The sequence below is a fragment of the Lytechinus pictus genome, unplaced genomic scaffold, assembly GCF_037042905.1.
Source record: "Lytechinus pictus isolate F3 Inbred unplaced genomic scaffold, Lp3.0 scaffold_239, whole genome shotgun sequence".
NCBI classification, from domain to species: domain Eukaryota; kingdom Metazoa; phylum Echinodermata; class Echinoidea; order Temnopleuroida; family Toxopneustidae; genus Lytechinus; species Lytechinus pictus.
The window spans coordinates 820-15,395 of NW_026974359.1; the positions used below are offsets into that span (position 1 = coordinate 820).

General features: G+C 37.8%; 1 protein-coding gene across 1 annotated transcript; it reads right to left on the reverse strand.

The window, feature by feature from the left end:
• Positions 1 to 350: 350 nt before the first annotated feature.
• LOC135159392 (lactase/phlorizin hydrolase-like) lies at positions 351 to 7,963 on the reverse strand. Its single transcript, XM_064115562.1, has 5 exons — positions 7,245 to 7,963; positions 4,665 to 4,954; positions 3,753 to 3,981; positions 1,787 to 2,009; positions 351 to 622 (listed from the first exon to the last, which is right to left on the reverse strand). Exons 1-5 carry the CDS (start codon positions 7,836 to 7,838, stop codon positions 360 to 362), a joined length of 1,599 nt encoding a protein of 532 aa, XP_063971632.1. The 5' UTR covers positions 7,839 to 7,963; the 3' UTR covers positions 351 to 359.
• Between the last annotated feature and the right edge of the window lie 6,613 nt (positions 7,964 to 14,576).

Here is a 14,576-nt window from a genome sequence, read left to right on the forward strand (position 1 = left end):
TGTTGCCCTAGCTGTTTCGTATATAACATCATTTGCTACTTCTTGACAATAAGTGGAATAAAGTGTGATCTATCTTCTAAATAATGAATATCATCATTTCATGATCAACGATCGATTCCTATCGGGCGAATGTCGTTATAGGTGCCACAATCGCTTTCGAAATCAGGACTGAACGTACGTTCGGACAGTAAGAAAATGTAATCACTACAAATTATAGACTCAATCCACCCTGCCAGTTATATTTATACCATTATACCTATAGTTTTCTACCTATTGTCTCAGTTCGTTAGTTCCTTTCCCCCTTTTATAAATAAGTGTGGAAACAGTGGAAAAATTACAGAGAAACTCGATTAAAATTATCACAAAAACAATTTATAAATCAAGGCAGAAAGACAGATGACGAGCGGTGTAGCTTGAAGGTGTTGCGCTGATGAAAATCCATTGTACGCTACGATTCCTGTCAGCCACTCTGCAGATTTTTTCTGCGTTCGGCGTCGATCAGGATCCTCAAAATCAACGTAATGAAGTCCGAAGCGCTGACTGTAACCGGAAGTCCACTCAAAGTTGTCCATGAGTGACCAAGCAAAATAGCCAACGAGGTTCACACCATCATACATTTGAGCTTTATAGGGCAGAAAAGGATAAAGAGTGTTATTCAAATATAGCAAAATGATCAAGAAAATGAGTGTGTACGTGACTATAAAAAAAGAATATTGATGATACAACAGATTTAGTTTATATGCTAAAGAAAAGATCAGTTGACACAATCTACTTCTCCAAATCAACATACATGTAGAACATATCAGATCCTGAAGTGAAATACCGATGTCCCATATTGATGTATACTCCCTTTCTTTAGACAATGATTTCAAGTTCGGTGTTGACCTTTTGGTGTTTGTGTTAGGTCAATTTTAACATGATTATAACGCCAAACATAACATGAAGATGGTCCCGAAAAGTCACTCACTAGTTATTGAGAAGTCAATAATGTGATCTGGATCAGTTTTACAAAATCTGAATAAGTTTTAGAGCTGGGGGAAGCAATACAAATTTCAACACCAACACCAAGGCCAACACCGGACTTGAATTCCCCCAATGGATTCAAATAATTATTAAGGGTCAATCTAAAAATGAGACTGGAGGAACGCTTGATTTGGCCGATTTGATTACTTTCAGCTGGGTCCCTTATTTACACTTGGGAATTTTGAGAGTAGGGGAATGCCATGCAGAGACTTATTGGTTAAATAAGTGCATAAAGGGGGGTCAAATAAAGGGGTAGTTTTTAAAGACTGGTCAATGGTCAATCGCAGGGTCAAACGTATTTAGGATATGCTTTTTTCTAAAGCTTTTTTTTTTAAGACTAGCCAAACGTGTTTAGGGTATTTTTTTCCCCCAAAGCTTTTTCCCGGGGTCATATGGCGACAACTTGTTTAGGGGCCAAAATGTGTAAATAAAGCCCGCGAAAAACTTGTTTAGGTGGTTATTTTGCACACAGGGGATGTTTGAAAAATAATTTGGCTACGCGTGTGTACAGTAATACATTTGACTGCCCCCCCCCCCCCTCCGGGGGATAGAATGATGGTTGATATCGCCAACTTCTATTATAGTTGAGACTGCAATCAGTCGTAATCACCACAATACAGGACCATGGAGTAAATAATTGAAATAAGTTATTTTACTTTCCACAAGCTCTACATTTGATGGTCAGAAATTTATGTGATCTCATATGAAATCGATATTATCTAATTGCCACTGATGAATCACAAGTAGAACTCAATAAACCTACCTTTAAGGGCTTCATTAAGGTAAGCTTGGTAGAATGTGACCCTTGCATCGTCTTCAAGGTTGAACTCATCCGGGGTAGAAACACCATTCTCAGTGATGTAGATGTCGATATCATCATACTCATTCTTGACCCAGTTTAGGAGACCTCTCAAACCCCAAGGAACTGGTCGGAGCCATTCAGAAGCAGACGTCGGCCAATTTTCCGGTTGGTTTCGCTCCACATCCTGCAGAGGTAATACATTGTAATATAAATGAATTGACTTTCATGACGAAGTGATGTGCGCTGGGTTTCTAGCTGAATTCAGAACGTAGTAGGCCTATGATTTATGTTAAAATGATCCTTGAGTCACACTTTGGCCCGAATTCACAACAACGGTGGTTTTTAAAACCATCGGTTGAACCTATGGTTTATGCAGATTGTCTGTATAATACAATCGTATCATCTGCATAAAGAAGTGTAAATAAATCTAAACATATTCTCTTCGTCAGTAAAAACAAGTTCATTAACAGCTAAAGAAAGAGAATCAAGGCTTGGGTACCTCTGAGATAAAAAAAAAAAAAAGTCATTTAAAAACAACGAAAACAATTTAGGCGACAAATTTTCACCCTGTTTTACAACTATTTTTGTTTTGAAAAAAATCTGATTTAAATTGTCACATGAAACGTAGGACTTCGACTTTTTATAAATGTCTTTAATTACACGCAGCAATTTCCATTAATTCCATGTTGAATTAATTTCAACCATAATGATGATCTATCATCAAATCATTTTTTTATAATCAACAAAAGCTGTGTACACTCTTTTCCTTCTCTAAAAATACCAGTCAATAATGGCGTGTAATGAAAATTTTTTATCCATGGTGGAATAACTACTCTTAAAATCAGTTTGTTCTTCACCGAGCAAGCTTTGAGAATAATGAAAATGGTTATTCAATCATTTAACACCGCTGTGAATAGCTTTCCAACGCAACTTAATAATGCGATCCCCCTATAAATGTCTACACCAGCGAGTCTCAACCGGTGGGCCGCGAATTAGCTCTCTCCGGTGGGCCGCGAAAAGTTCCAGAGGAATAAAAAAAATAGGGAAAATGTATTATTTCATGTCCGAAAATGTTTTGTTTGATCGGTCTTTGTGTGTCAAACAAAGCTGGGGCACGCTTTGATCATGCAATGCATGTTTCGATAAACATGCACATGATGGTTTCGATCTAACTTTGATGTGAACCTCTCAGGCCTCATGTGCATGCATATTTTGTTTGCAGTTAATTGTCGCCCTCTGCGAATGCAGTCAGTTCTCAAACTCTCTATTTCGAATGTGCTTGAGCTTTATATTCAAATTTCACGAAACATCAAATAGACGACCGTGTTTTAGAGCGAAAGGGTGAGGGAGGAAACACATCTACTGTTGGAAAGTCTCAGAAGGAAACTGTAAGAAAATATTACCCTGAATACATTAAGTTTGAATTCATCATGACTGGCAGTCATGATGCTGTTTCAATTGCTTAATTACTTCCGATATATCAATCACCCTGTCCAATTCCTATGTTGAAAAATCTTTATACAGATATGTTACAGAATCATTATTGCTTGATGTTACGTTACCACTACCTAAACTTTTGAAATGAACAAAAAAAATTGTCTATTCATGATGCATAGACTGTACTTTACAATGATGACCAATCATAATGTTACGGTGTGAAAAAAGAGAAAATTTAAATAGGTTGAAATGTACAAAACTATGTATGGCTACTTTCACAGTCATAATCTAAAGCTTAAAGCATAACTCCACAACCTCCACGGTGATACCTTATACTTGGGCCTCTAAAATCAAACACAAAGTCATGAAGGAATTAATGTTTAATTATTGAATTTCATTTTTATGCTAGTTTTTCTGATTTCTTTGGTAAAAGTCCCTTCTAACATGGATCAATACAAGAAATCTACAAAACCTGACATCCGAATCTCACCTGGTCACCCTCATAATTGGGATCTCCTGATGTAACTTTATGTTTGCACACGGTCGTAGTGTAGCTGTTCAGCCCAAAGAAGTCTCCTGTACCCTTGATGTACTGTTTCTCCTCCTCAGTGAACTCTGGAAGACGAGACTCGGGAAGACCTTGCTCCTGACTCTTGTTACCGACCTGCCACTTCATCACATCTGGATAGTCACCGTTCTTCAATATTGGGTGCGCGAACCTTCAAAATGACATAAAAAGGTATCATTAAGTCTTCAAGGAGACAAAATTTTGAAATTGAATATTGAGAATGGTTTATGAATTATTTACCAAGACTTAACTCTTTACGAATAATATTGATGTATCAAATAAGCTAGTGCTAAGACAAGCTTTGATTAGAAGAGGAAAGCGGAAGATGGAGAGAATATTAAAAATCGTAAGATTAATAAAACAACCGTTTCCACATTCTAACAAACACTGATTGGATGTGTTTCATCGGGCAATTTACGCCTCAAGATATTGCATCTCGTAATTACCACCGCACTCTAAAAAATATTGGGTAAAAATGCTCCATGAGGGTAATTGTGTATCCAACCAACATTGGGCATTTCTTTTGGGCATTTTTATTTATCCAGTGTGATGACAATTTTGCTAATTTTAAAATAATTGCTGCTTATTTTTTAACCTTATTGGACAATATGCTTCCCGCATTGGGTAAAACACTGCCCCAAATTGGTTTGATACGTAATTACCCTCGTGCTGGTAAAAATTTTGCCCAATATTTTTAACAGTGCGTGAATGCTAATTCATGAAGGCTATAGCGCCATGTGATCCAAATAAAGGAATGTGTATACGGGTCTGAGGATAGAAACTCCACCTAATAGTTCAAACAGGCAAAATTGTGGACTGTGACTGGATACATACCATCCTGCTGTGAACTGCATGTATCTTACAGCAGCTCCGATGTCCTCTTCATTCTCAGGGTCTTTTGGTTGTCCAAAGTCGGTACTAAGGGTGATGGAGACCTTGCCACCATATTGAGAAAAGTAGTTATTTTTGTAGGTGTTGTATGCTTTTGCATGGGCCTTGATGATAGTATGGGCTGCACGGTATGGAGCGTATCCAGGGCTGACTATACCAGGGGCGAAGACGCCTATCCCATAACCGAGCCATGTCACCACATAGGGTTCGTTGAACGTAATCCAGATATTAACCTAATAAAAAAGATAATTAGTTGGATTAATTATTAAGAGTATGATGAGCTGAAAATGTACAATTCCTGCCAAATGCATTATCAAGTCTATTTTATTTTTATTTGTTTTATCAAGAAGATTGAGATTTTCTACCGGCGCCCGCCTCAAGCATCCGGGGGTTCTCCAGATTGTTCCTCTGGAATCTCTCGATCTAGAAGCTCTCGGTGAGCACTCTTGGAAATCTCTGGAATTTCCCTAGAAGCTATCTGAGAGCTCTCTGTGAGCACGTTTGGAGATCTCTGGAATCTCTTTAGAAGCTCCCTGAGAGCTCTCTGTGAGAACTCTTGGAGATCTCTGGAATTTCTCTAGAAGCTCTCTGAGAGCTCTATAATAGGGGCTCTGTGTGAGCAATTTTTGAGATATCTGAAATTTCTCTAGAAGCTCTCTGAGAGCTCTGTGAGCACTCTTAGAGATCTCTGCAATCTTCCTAGAAGCTATCTGATATTTCTACAAGAGCTCTCTGTAAACTCTGTGAGTACTCTTGGAGATCTGTGGAATCCCTCTAGAAGCTCCCTACAATTCCTGCCAAATGCATTATCAAGTCTATTTTATTTTTATTTGTTTTATCAAGAAGATTGAGATTTTCTATACCGGCGCCAGCCTCAAGCATCCACGGTTTCTCCAGAGTGTTCCTCTACGAGCTCACTGGAAGCTTTCTAGAATCTCTCGATCTAGAAGCTCTGTGAGCACACTTGGAAATTTCTGGAACTTCCCTAGAAGCTCTCTGAGAGCTATCTGTGAGCACGTTTGGAGATCTCTGGAATTTCCCTAGAAGCTCTCTGAGAGCTCTCTGTGAGCACGTTTGGAGGTCTCTGGAATCTCTCTAGAAGCTCTCTGAGAGTTCTCTGTGAGAACTCTTGGAGATCTCTGGAATTTCTCTAGAAGCTCCCTGAGAGCTCTGGGAGCACTCTTGGGAATCTCTGGAATAGAGGCTCCCTGAGTGCTCTATAGGAACTATTTTTGAGCACTCTTGGAGATCTCTGAAATCTTCCTAGAAGCTATCTGATATTTCTACAAGACCTCTCTGTAAACTCCGTGTGACTACTCTTGGAGATCTGTGGAATATCTCTAGAAGCTCCCTTGGAGCTCTATGAGAGTTCTCTGGAAGATCTCCCCGGAATCTCACCGGAAGAATAAGTTACCACGACGTGAGACCGTGACGAAAGACAAGAATTTAATCAAATAAATGAATAAAATGGGGTAAATATGAAGAAGAGTAAAGAAGGAGGACATGGGTCACTGCTATATACGGTAGGCTGTTTTAAGAACATTATTTTAGCACAACTTAATAGGATTTAGTTGTGCTAAAATAATGTTCTAAATTAGTAGGGGAAAAATATAATTGAGGAAGGTGTTGGAAGGAGGAGAACCCTGTGATGTCGGCAACTTACATGGAGAGGGGTGAAAGATCCGGGAAGGGCACTCTGGAGAAGGCTTTATTGCCTGATTGTAACAATAATTAATTTAAAAATTGACAGATGAAGATTATCGGTCAAAGAGTAAGAGGAAAATAGTACAGAAGGGTTTTAATTTTTTTTTTAAAGGAAAAATATAACATCTTTATCACTGAAGCAGAGGCGGGGAAATGTGGCTAGCAATATATAAGTTGAACCGACTGATTTAGTCGGGATATAGCCTATATCTTCAGTCAGTGTTTTACCAATTTTATGAGGCCTATAAATTCAGAGCCTGATAAATCTCGACATGAACTTTATAGGCCTATAATATGTGGCGTAGTGGCACAAATGCATTTCTCCTGATCAAACCACGGATATTTTTTTTTACTTTGACCAGCGTTTCTCTCCCTTCTATCGAATTCAATTACACTCCCTATATTCCTTCCACTTAATTACTTTTTATTTCTTATTTTTTATCACTTCTACAAAACCATGGGCGGATGCCCACAATGCTCCATTTCTTATGTCATGTGTGGAGTGCCGCCTTGTTTCTTATGAATATATTTTTAAATTCTGGTATTTTACTTTGGGAAAAACTATTTTAGCTCTGGTGACATTGCTTCTTTTTGTGGCGTACTTGCGTTTGGAGGTAGAGCTCTCTTTATAGTGCAACATTATAGAGAATTTATTTCTGTCATATCAAAACAACCAGATGTTAAAGCAAATTTGATAAAACATATTACGTTATAATCGATTGTCTATCTACTGAAGCTTCTTGGTATTTTGTGGGGGGGGGGGTAGGAACAAAGTTTTGTTTTTCTTTCTATCACAGCCCTCGTATATAATATTCTTACCTTAGAAGCATATTCAGCGAAGCACAAATTGGCATAGTCGTTGAACAAGTCGGCCAGAGTGTCATTCTCCCATCCACCGTAATCATCCTGGAGTACCTGAGGAAGGTCCCAGTGGTAGAGGGTGACCACGGGTTCGATGTCGTTGGCAATGAGCTCGTCGATCAGATCGGTATAGTAATCTAAGCCAGCCTGGTTAATGCCGCCAGCAAGCGTGCCCTGGGGCAAGATCCTTGGCCACGAGATGGAGAAGCGGTAATGGGTCAGTCCGATGGCTTTAACCAGCTGGACGTCTTCGGTGTACTTATGGTAACTGTCGCAGGCGACGTCGCCGGTTTGGTTATTATAGATCCGGCCTTCGTGAGAGAAGGTATCCCAGATGCTCTCGCCTTTGCCGTCCTCGTTCCAACCTCCTTCGACCTGATAGGCGGAGGTGGCCGAACCCCAGGCAAAGCCATCCGGAAACTGCCCAGAGATTAAAGTGTCGCGTTCAGGATCGTCGAAGACATCAGGGTACGAGAACTCCCCGCTGGTTAGATGCAGATATACTGTCAATATGATGAAAACGCTATTGATTTCTTTCTTATGGACAGCCATGATTATAAGACGAAATTGACCACAAATCTGTTAAAGCATATATATGCCCTATGGTGAAATATGCCCCGAGCGGACTTAGTATTGGATATGAATGTCTTTCAGAGATCTTTGGACTTTTGTAACTCTTGGGGTTGCAAATCATAAGATAAAATAGTATTGACATTGAGGAGGGGGAGTATCCCGAATAAACATAATCCATCAACTTGTATGCCTATCAAACAAAATCTATTCTGAGGGAGTATCTACTTTGTATATAGACTCGGTATTTCTGAACATGAAGGGGGAGTGAATACGTCTTTGAAAATATCCTTTTAAACAAATGAAGTCAGTGTGAAATAAATGGACCGGTGTATATGCAAGACCGGAAATCTCTCCCCGAAGGTAGGGGGGACCAGGGCCGGATCCAGCTCACGCCAATAGCCGGGGGGCCGAAATTTTTTTTCACCCATATTCTCCCCGATCGGCCGCTCAAAGTTGATTTTTGTTTGTTTCTTTGAAGGGGTTGTCCCAGTGGCGTAATGAGCCAAAAAAATTTGAGGGTGCTCGATGCGGTGTATGACGTAAAATCAATAAGTTGCGAGCGTGCGAAGCGAGTGAGCAAAAATTTCAACATTTTTATTACAAAATCCAAAGTTTGTGATAGATTTTGACATGACGTTTGGAAAATAATAGACCTATATTTCACCCTTATCCCTATCCTTTTCTCTTTTTTTGGTCGTAAAAAATTGGGGGGGGGGGCAAAACGCCGATGTCCTAACAGTAATTTCTTAGCTTTATTCTTATCAAACAACATAAAAAAGTGTAATAATCTCATAAGCCCTATTTAAATAGTGCGAGCGCGAAGCGCGAGCTGAAAAATTTTGACATTCCGGTCCAAAAAAATCTAAGCACTTTTTGTAATCATTATCGGTATAGCTAGGTATAAAACTAAACAATTTATGCGAGCGCGAAGCGCGAGCGGAAAAATTGAGATTTCAGACCTAAGAAAGGGACACTCTATTCATGTTTTGTAAATCATGAAAAAAGATGGGAAATTTGGTATTTTCCTACATTGCGAGTAGAAAATTTTTGATATTCTGATCTGAAACTGGATAATTTTAGCACGTTTTTTGAATAAAGATCAAGCTGCGTATCTTAATAAACATGTGCGCGCGTGTTTTATAGTTAGGCAGAATCTGGGCATTCTAAATACATTTCATTTTTTTTTATGAAAATCAATAATGCGAGCGCGAAGCGCGAGCGGAAAATACTTGATATTCCGGTTTGGAAAGGGTGAATTTAAGCACCATCTAAAGCACTGTGTAGGGAAATTGTGAAGTGGATATGGATAGCACTTAATAAATGATGCGAGTGCGAAGCGCGAGCTGATATTTTTTTTACTATTTTGACCTGAGACCTGGACATTCTATAGGCCTAAGGACATTTTGTCATCATATGAAAATGATGACTATCCTATTTCTCTTCCTAAGCGCGAAATGAAACTTGTCGATATTCCTTTCTGAAAAGGGGACAATTTTGTTATTAGGAATTCATGAAAATTTTATCTATCGTATTTATTAATGTTATAAGCATAATGAGTGAGTGAAATTTGTTGACATTGAGGCCTGAAAACTGGATATTTTAAGCACCTTTGTAATCATGAATAAGATTTATGAGTTGATATATTTTCAACAATAATGCTAGCGCAAATCGCGAGACGAAATTCTTGATAAACTGTCATAAAAGGGGGATTTTAAGTAATTTGTTATAGAATTAATATATAAAGAATCTTATGGAATAAACAAAGACAACATGTAGGCCTACTTGGCAAATCAAATCATGCGAGCGCACAGCGCAAAAAGCTGCAAATTATATATACACAATAAACAGACATTTTACAGAGCACTTAAAAAAAATCAATGTGTAAATTAAAGAAAATAATGAAAGCTCGATGTCCGAGCTAAAATATGCATTGTAAATTTTAAAAACTGATATTTAAGCTACATATCAGCCTATTGAGCAAGATATGTATTTCATCGAACAGGCTATGCGAGCGCAAAGCGCGAGCAAAAATTTAATATAATGACATGAAATATATTTTCAAATCATTTTCCAAGTCTTCCCTTAACCTCATTTTATTTACTCGTCTCCCTCTTATTTTTCCTCTTTTTTCCCTCTTTTTCCCCTTCTTTTTCTTTTTTCTCTCTTTCCCCCTTTTTTCCATTTTTGTTTTGCTATACGCCAATAGGAGGGGGGGCCAAAAGGTAAGGTCATCTCCTCCAAAATACTTGTATTATTTCGATTTTTAATGATGTATTTCTTTCCATCATAAAATACCAAAAATAGTAGGGGGACAATTGATATTGTGTCCCCCTTACTATTTTGGGTAGGGGGACGCGTCCCCCTGTCCCCCCTGGGATTTCCGCCCATGGGTGTATGAAGAGCAAATAAAAAAGATAATGAAATGCATCTGCTCTTTCTAGTCTAAACGAAGGAGTAAAAGGAGTAGTTTTCTTGTTATGAAGGGACAAAGTAAACTGATGAAACTTTAAGTGCCCTATTCTTTAGACCCATCTTTCTGTTCTGAGTCCTCTCTAATAGGTCCTCTGGGAAAGAGAAAGAATCATATTCCATATAGTTTTTTTTTATATCATAGAGCAGAAGCCTATAAAAAACTAGCAAAGTGAAAAGGTTGTCTGGTCGGCAAGATAATCAAGGGTAATCCTAAAGAAAAATAAAGTTAAAAAAAATATAGTTGGAATCATGTCTCTTTGGGGATCACCCCCTTTCAGTCATCACTTTTAACCCAAATGGTGTGTCTTTTTCTAAGAATAATATATGTAGAGGTTGAATAATAGTTATTTGATGTTAGCACTATAGGGTTTACATGTACGTAATGCCATAAATTCAATAATAATAAAGTTTGTCTTTCAGTCTTTCGTAAAACCTAGTACGAGGAGTTGATATGGTTGGTTTGTTACTGGTCAGAGTCAATCCCTGATAGCGTAAGGATTGTTCTGTGATCGTCCTAAATGCAATTCGGGACCCTAATCTCAGTAGAAGGTGGACAACAGGGGCTGCAACAGTATACTCTGAAAGGTGGTGGGCAAGACGAATCCCCTCCTCCAGATAGAGTTATACATCACAGGGGTAACACGATCAATACCTTTCTTTTATGTTCTTTTCCTTCTATCTTTCCTTTTCATCCTCTTTTTCTTCCTTCCCTTCATTTTTTCTACTATATAATACTTGAGAAAAAAATTATAATAACAGGATCGGTCGCCGCCCTGTCACCTCTTGTAGCACCGCCCCACAGTGGGCCGGGGCGAAACAAAAGTGCGCCAAAAGTCATTTTGGGCAATTTCAGTTTTTTTATTTTTGTCAAGCCCAGCTGAAAGACAACACTTTGAAGAATACTTCAGCAAAATATTTCATTCTGGAATTTGCATGAAGGTTGTTAATTTCCTACCTCAAATCGTAAAATGTCACATTTTGCGAAATGCCGCGTATATGACAACTTAGTTAAAAAACGAGTCATTTCACAGGAGGTTTTTCATGTAGGAATCTGAAATGGCACCCACATAATTCTGATATATTCTTTTTTTTTCGTGTGAAAGGGTTCAAAGTAGATAAAAGACACATTTCAGGAGGTTTATAGGATAATCATTCCTCGAAATAGGCTGATAATCCATGTTTTTTGCAATTACATTAGAAACGTTTGGATTTCCGTGGATTTCAGTTTAGATTCTATCATCATTATTTTGCCAGATGTCTAAGCTTTAAGTCGATACCAAATTTAGCTGCCCGATTTTGTCCGTTTTCATGTTAGAGCTGATTTTACTTGACACAACACCCCCAAAACATGTTAAAAACGGTCATTTTTATACCGCGCAGTCATCGCATGCAGCGCACAGTGTGGGGTGTACATTGCCGTTTATTTGTGCATGGCGAGGACGATTCCCCTTCCATTCCATGAAAATTACATGAATTCCGGGCATAATGCAAACAAAATAAAGGTTGATAACGCATAAGGGCTACCCGCCCCTCTTCCAGAGATAAAAGTTACTTGTAGAATAATTTCAGCAAAAAACCCTCCTCATAGTAAAACATTTGTGGTGTTATATACTCTGCGTTTTACCCAAGTCTACACCGCTTGATAAAGACCGGTTAGTAATATTTTTCAAATTATTAATTTTCTTTTTAATCTAATGATCATTTTGATGCCATACAATTATTTTCAGGATCTCATACACACTTTTAAGGCATGTGAGAAGCATAAACCAACATTCACTCTGGTCAAATCTTAAAGTAACACATAACACAAAGTTTATTTTTTATACTGCACATTGTTTAGCGTAATTTGTATTTTCACAGATAGGTTTTAAGTAGCCAATCATAATTTGGTATCAAAGTGACGTCATATCGGCTTTAAATTATAATTATGTTCAGTCGATTCTACGCCCAAAATTACCCTGAATCAACATGTTAAAGTAAAAACATAACACGGAATATTATAATTATTGTGGCGCACTTTCAACTCATTCTGGCCCACTGTGCGCCCCTGATGGATTCTCGGAAGAGGTTTGAATGGTACCATGGCATAAACACCATGGACTATGCATACTTTTGTAAATAATAATGCTTATTTTATCCCGTACACTATAGAAAAATCAAATTAAATGAAAAGTAGGCTTACATATACTTTTTATGACGAAATCAGGGCGAAGGGGTAGTATATTCAGAGTGTATGCATTTTGAAATAGAATATTTGGTGCATTATTTTAGGGAAAACTTGAACAAATACATGTTTAGGGTTTCTGAATTATAAAGATGATTAGGGTCCATTTTGAAAGCCAGTGGGTGTCCAATTCGTGACAGCCCCCCCACACACACACACACACTCCGTCATAACGTATACAATCGGAACCAAACAAACCAAGAACTTGAAAACGGGTCTAAGAAGAATGGAAACCATAAAGCATGCGCAATATTGGAAACATTAATATGTACACAAAAGGGCGTTGGCGTTATAAGTAAAATATTGACGGGTCAGAACATGGCGAATGGGTGCATTCACTTATTTTCTTTACAGCCCCTTTACTCTGCCGACTGTCTAGTAATTATATTTAGTGAATTTAAATAAATAGGGAGGGTGGGCTTTTATAAGCACGAGAGCCTAGCTGACACTGCTCGTCGGACCTTCATTTACATAATTTCAATGTATAACCAAATATACTTCACTTGACACTAAAATGTACTTTCACGATATTGTAAAGTACTTGATTGGTATACATAATTAAGCGTTTTTGTTTTCGTTTTTTTTATAGATTTTTCAGTTTAGTTACTGTTCAATTCATAGTGCTCTTTAATTGTTTATAAAATAATTATTTTACACACCCTTTAAAAAAAAAAATCTCGAACAGAAAGATATGACATACTTTTCTTCTTATTTTAACGTTACTTGTTCTTAAGAAATATTCATGATGTACTTTCGACTTAGTTGAAGAATATTCTAACTCCATTCAACAATTGAAATAATTTCTTACTCTCGTGCAATATCTTAACTTGAATTAAAATTACTAAATTGAAGCAAGTCATAAAATTAATATTATACTTCAAAAATCAAGCAATATCAAATACACTTAATTTGTTAAATTAGTAAGACTTTATTATGTAACAATCTTTCTTTCCTTCCATGGTTTAACGGAAATATTTCGTTTAAAAAGTGAAATTTACATAAAAAGGCAAGGGAAATTACAATCGGTGTCCACATAATTCATATTTCCCCCTTTTCCTGTCGTTTATCGGTCGTAGATTATTTTAGGGGCAACTACCCCCCAAGACCCCTCCCCCACCCATTGTGTATGTCAGCTGGTTTTCGGGAAACGTTGTTCCCTGTGAATTTGTTGCCCCGCAACGTTCAGTGCTTGAATTATGTCATGGAAATCGGTAGACTTTAAACCGTCAAATTGTGATAAGTGGTACTTATTATTCCTGATTGCTAAGACAGCATGTTCGTGAGCATTCATGTAATAGGTCCGATGCCCTCTCCGATAGAACATGTTGAGCTAGGGTAAATGCCATTAATGCCTTACCAAAGGGCACTTGCGCACTGATGAAACAAAATAATCGAGACCCTCTCTCTTCCAATATTGAACTTTTTAGAGAGGGGAGTGTTTACCTTTTCTATCGAAAAGCTATCATTCCAGGATGAAAGAGGTTGTGCCTTTTCGTTGTGAGGGCAATACTCTAAAAACAAAATTATGTGGTTGGGCGGGGTCCTTTCGACTTCCCATGTCGCAAACAGCTTCATGGGCACAGGTTTGCCCGTAGCATTCCATGCTTTCTATTAGCAATCCGGTTTTAAAAAAAAAATCACCACCATGGTTACAGTCGTCAGCTGGGTATGCAACCGTTGTCTGTTCAATATAGTCAGAATTTGATTTGATTTAGATTTGAATTTTGATCTGATTTCTGCATTCATGATGAATATGCAACATAACATATACAAGGGTGATACATATTTAACAAAACAATAATTTAATCGTCATGATATAAGCAAATGAAACATAAAATTAACAATGGTGCATTATTCACTTGACAGGAAAAAACTGACTTCAGAATACGGGCCTGATAGTTTAAAAACGAGCATATGGACCCCATATTTTAACACCCCTACACCTTCGCAATGCATTCCTCTACAATTTTGCCGAATTTGATGAAAATGACATGGATTTTGAATAAAGTGCAGCTTTAACT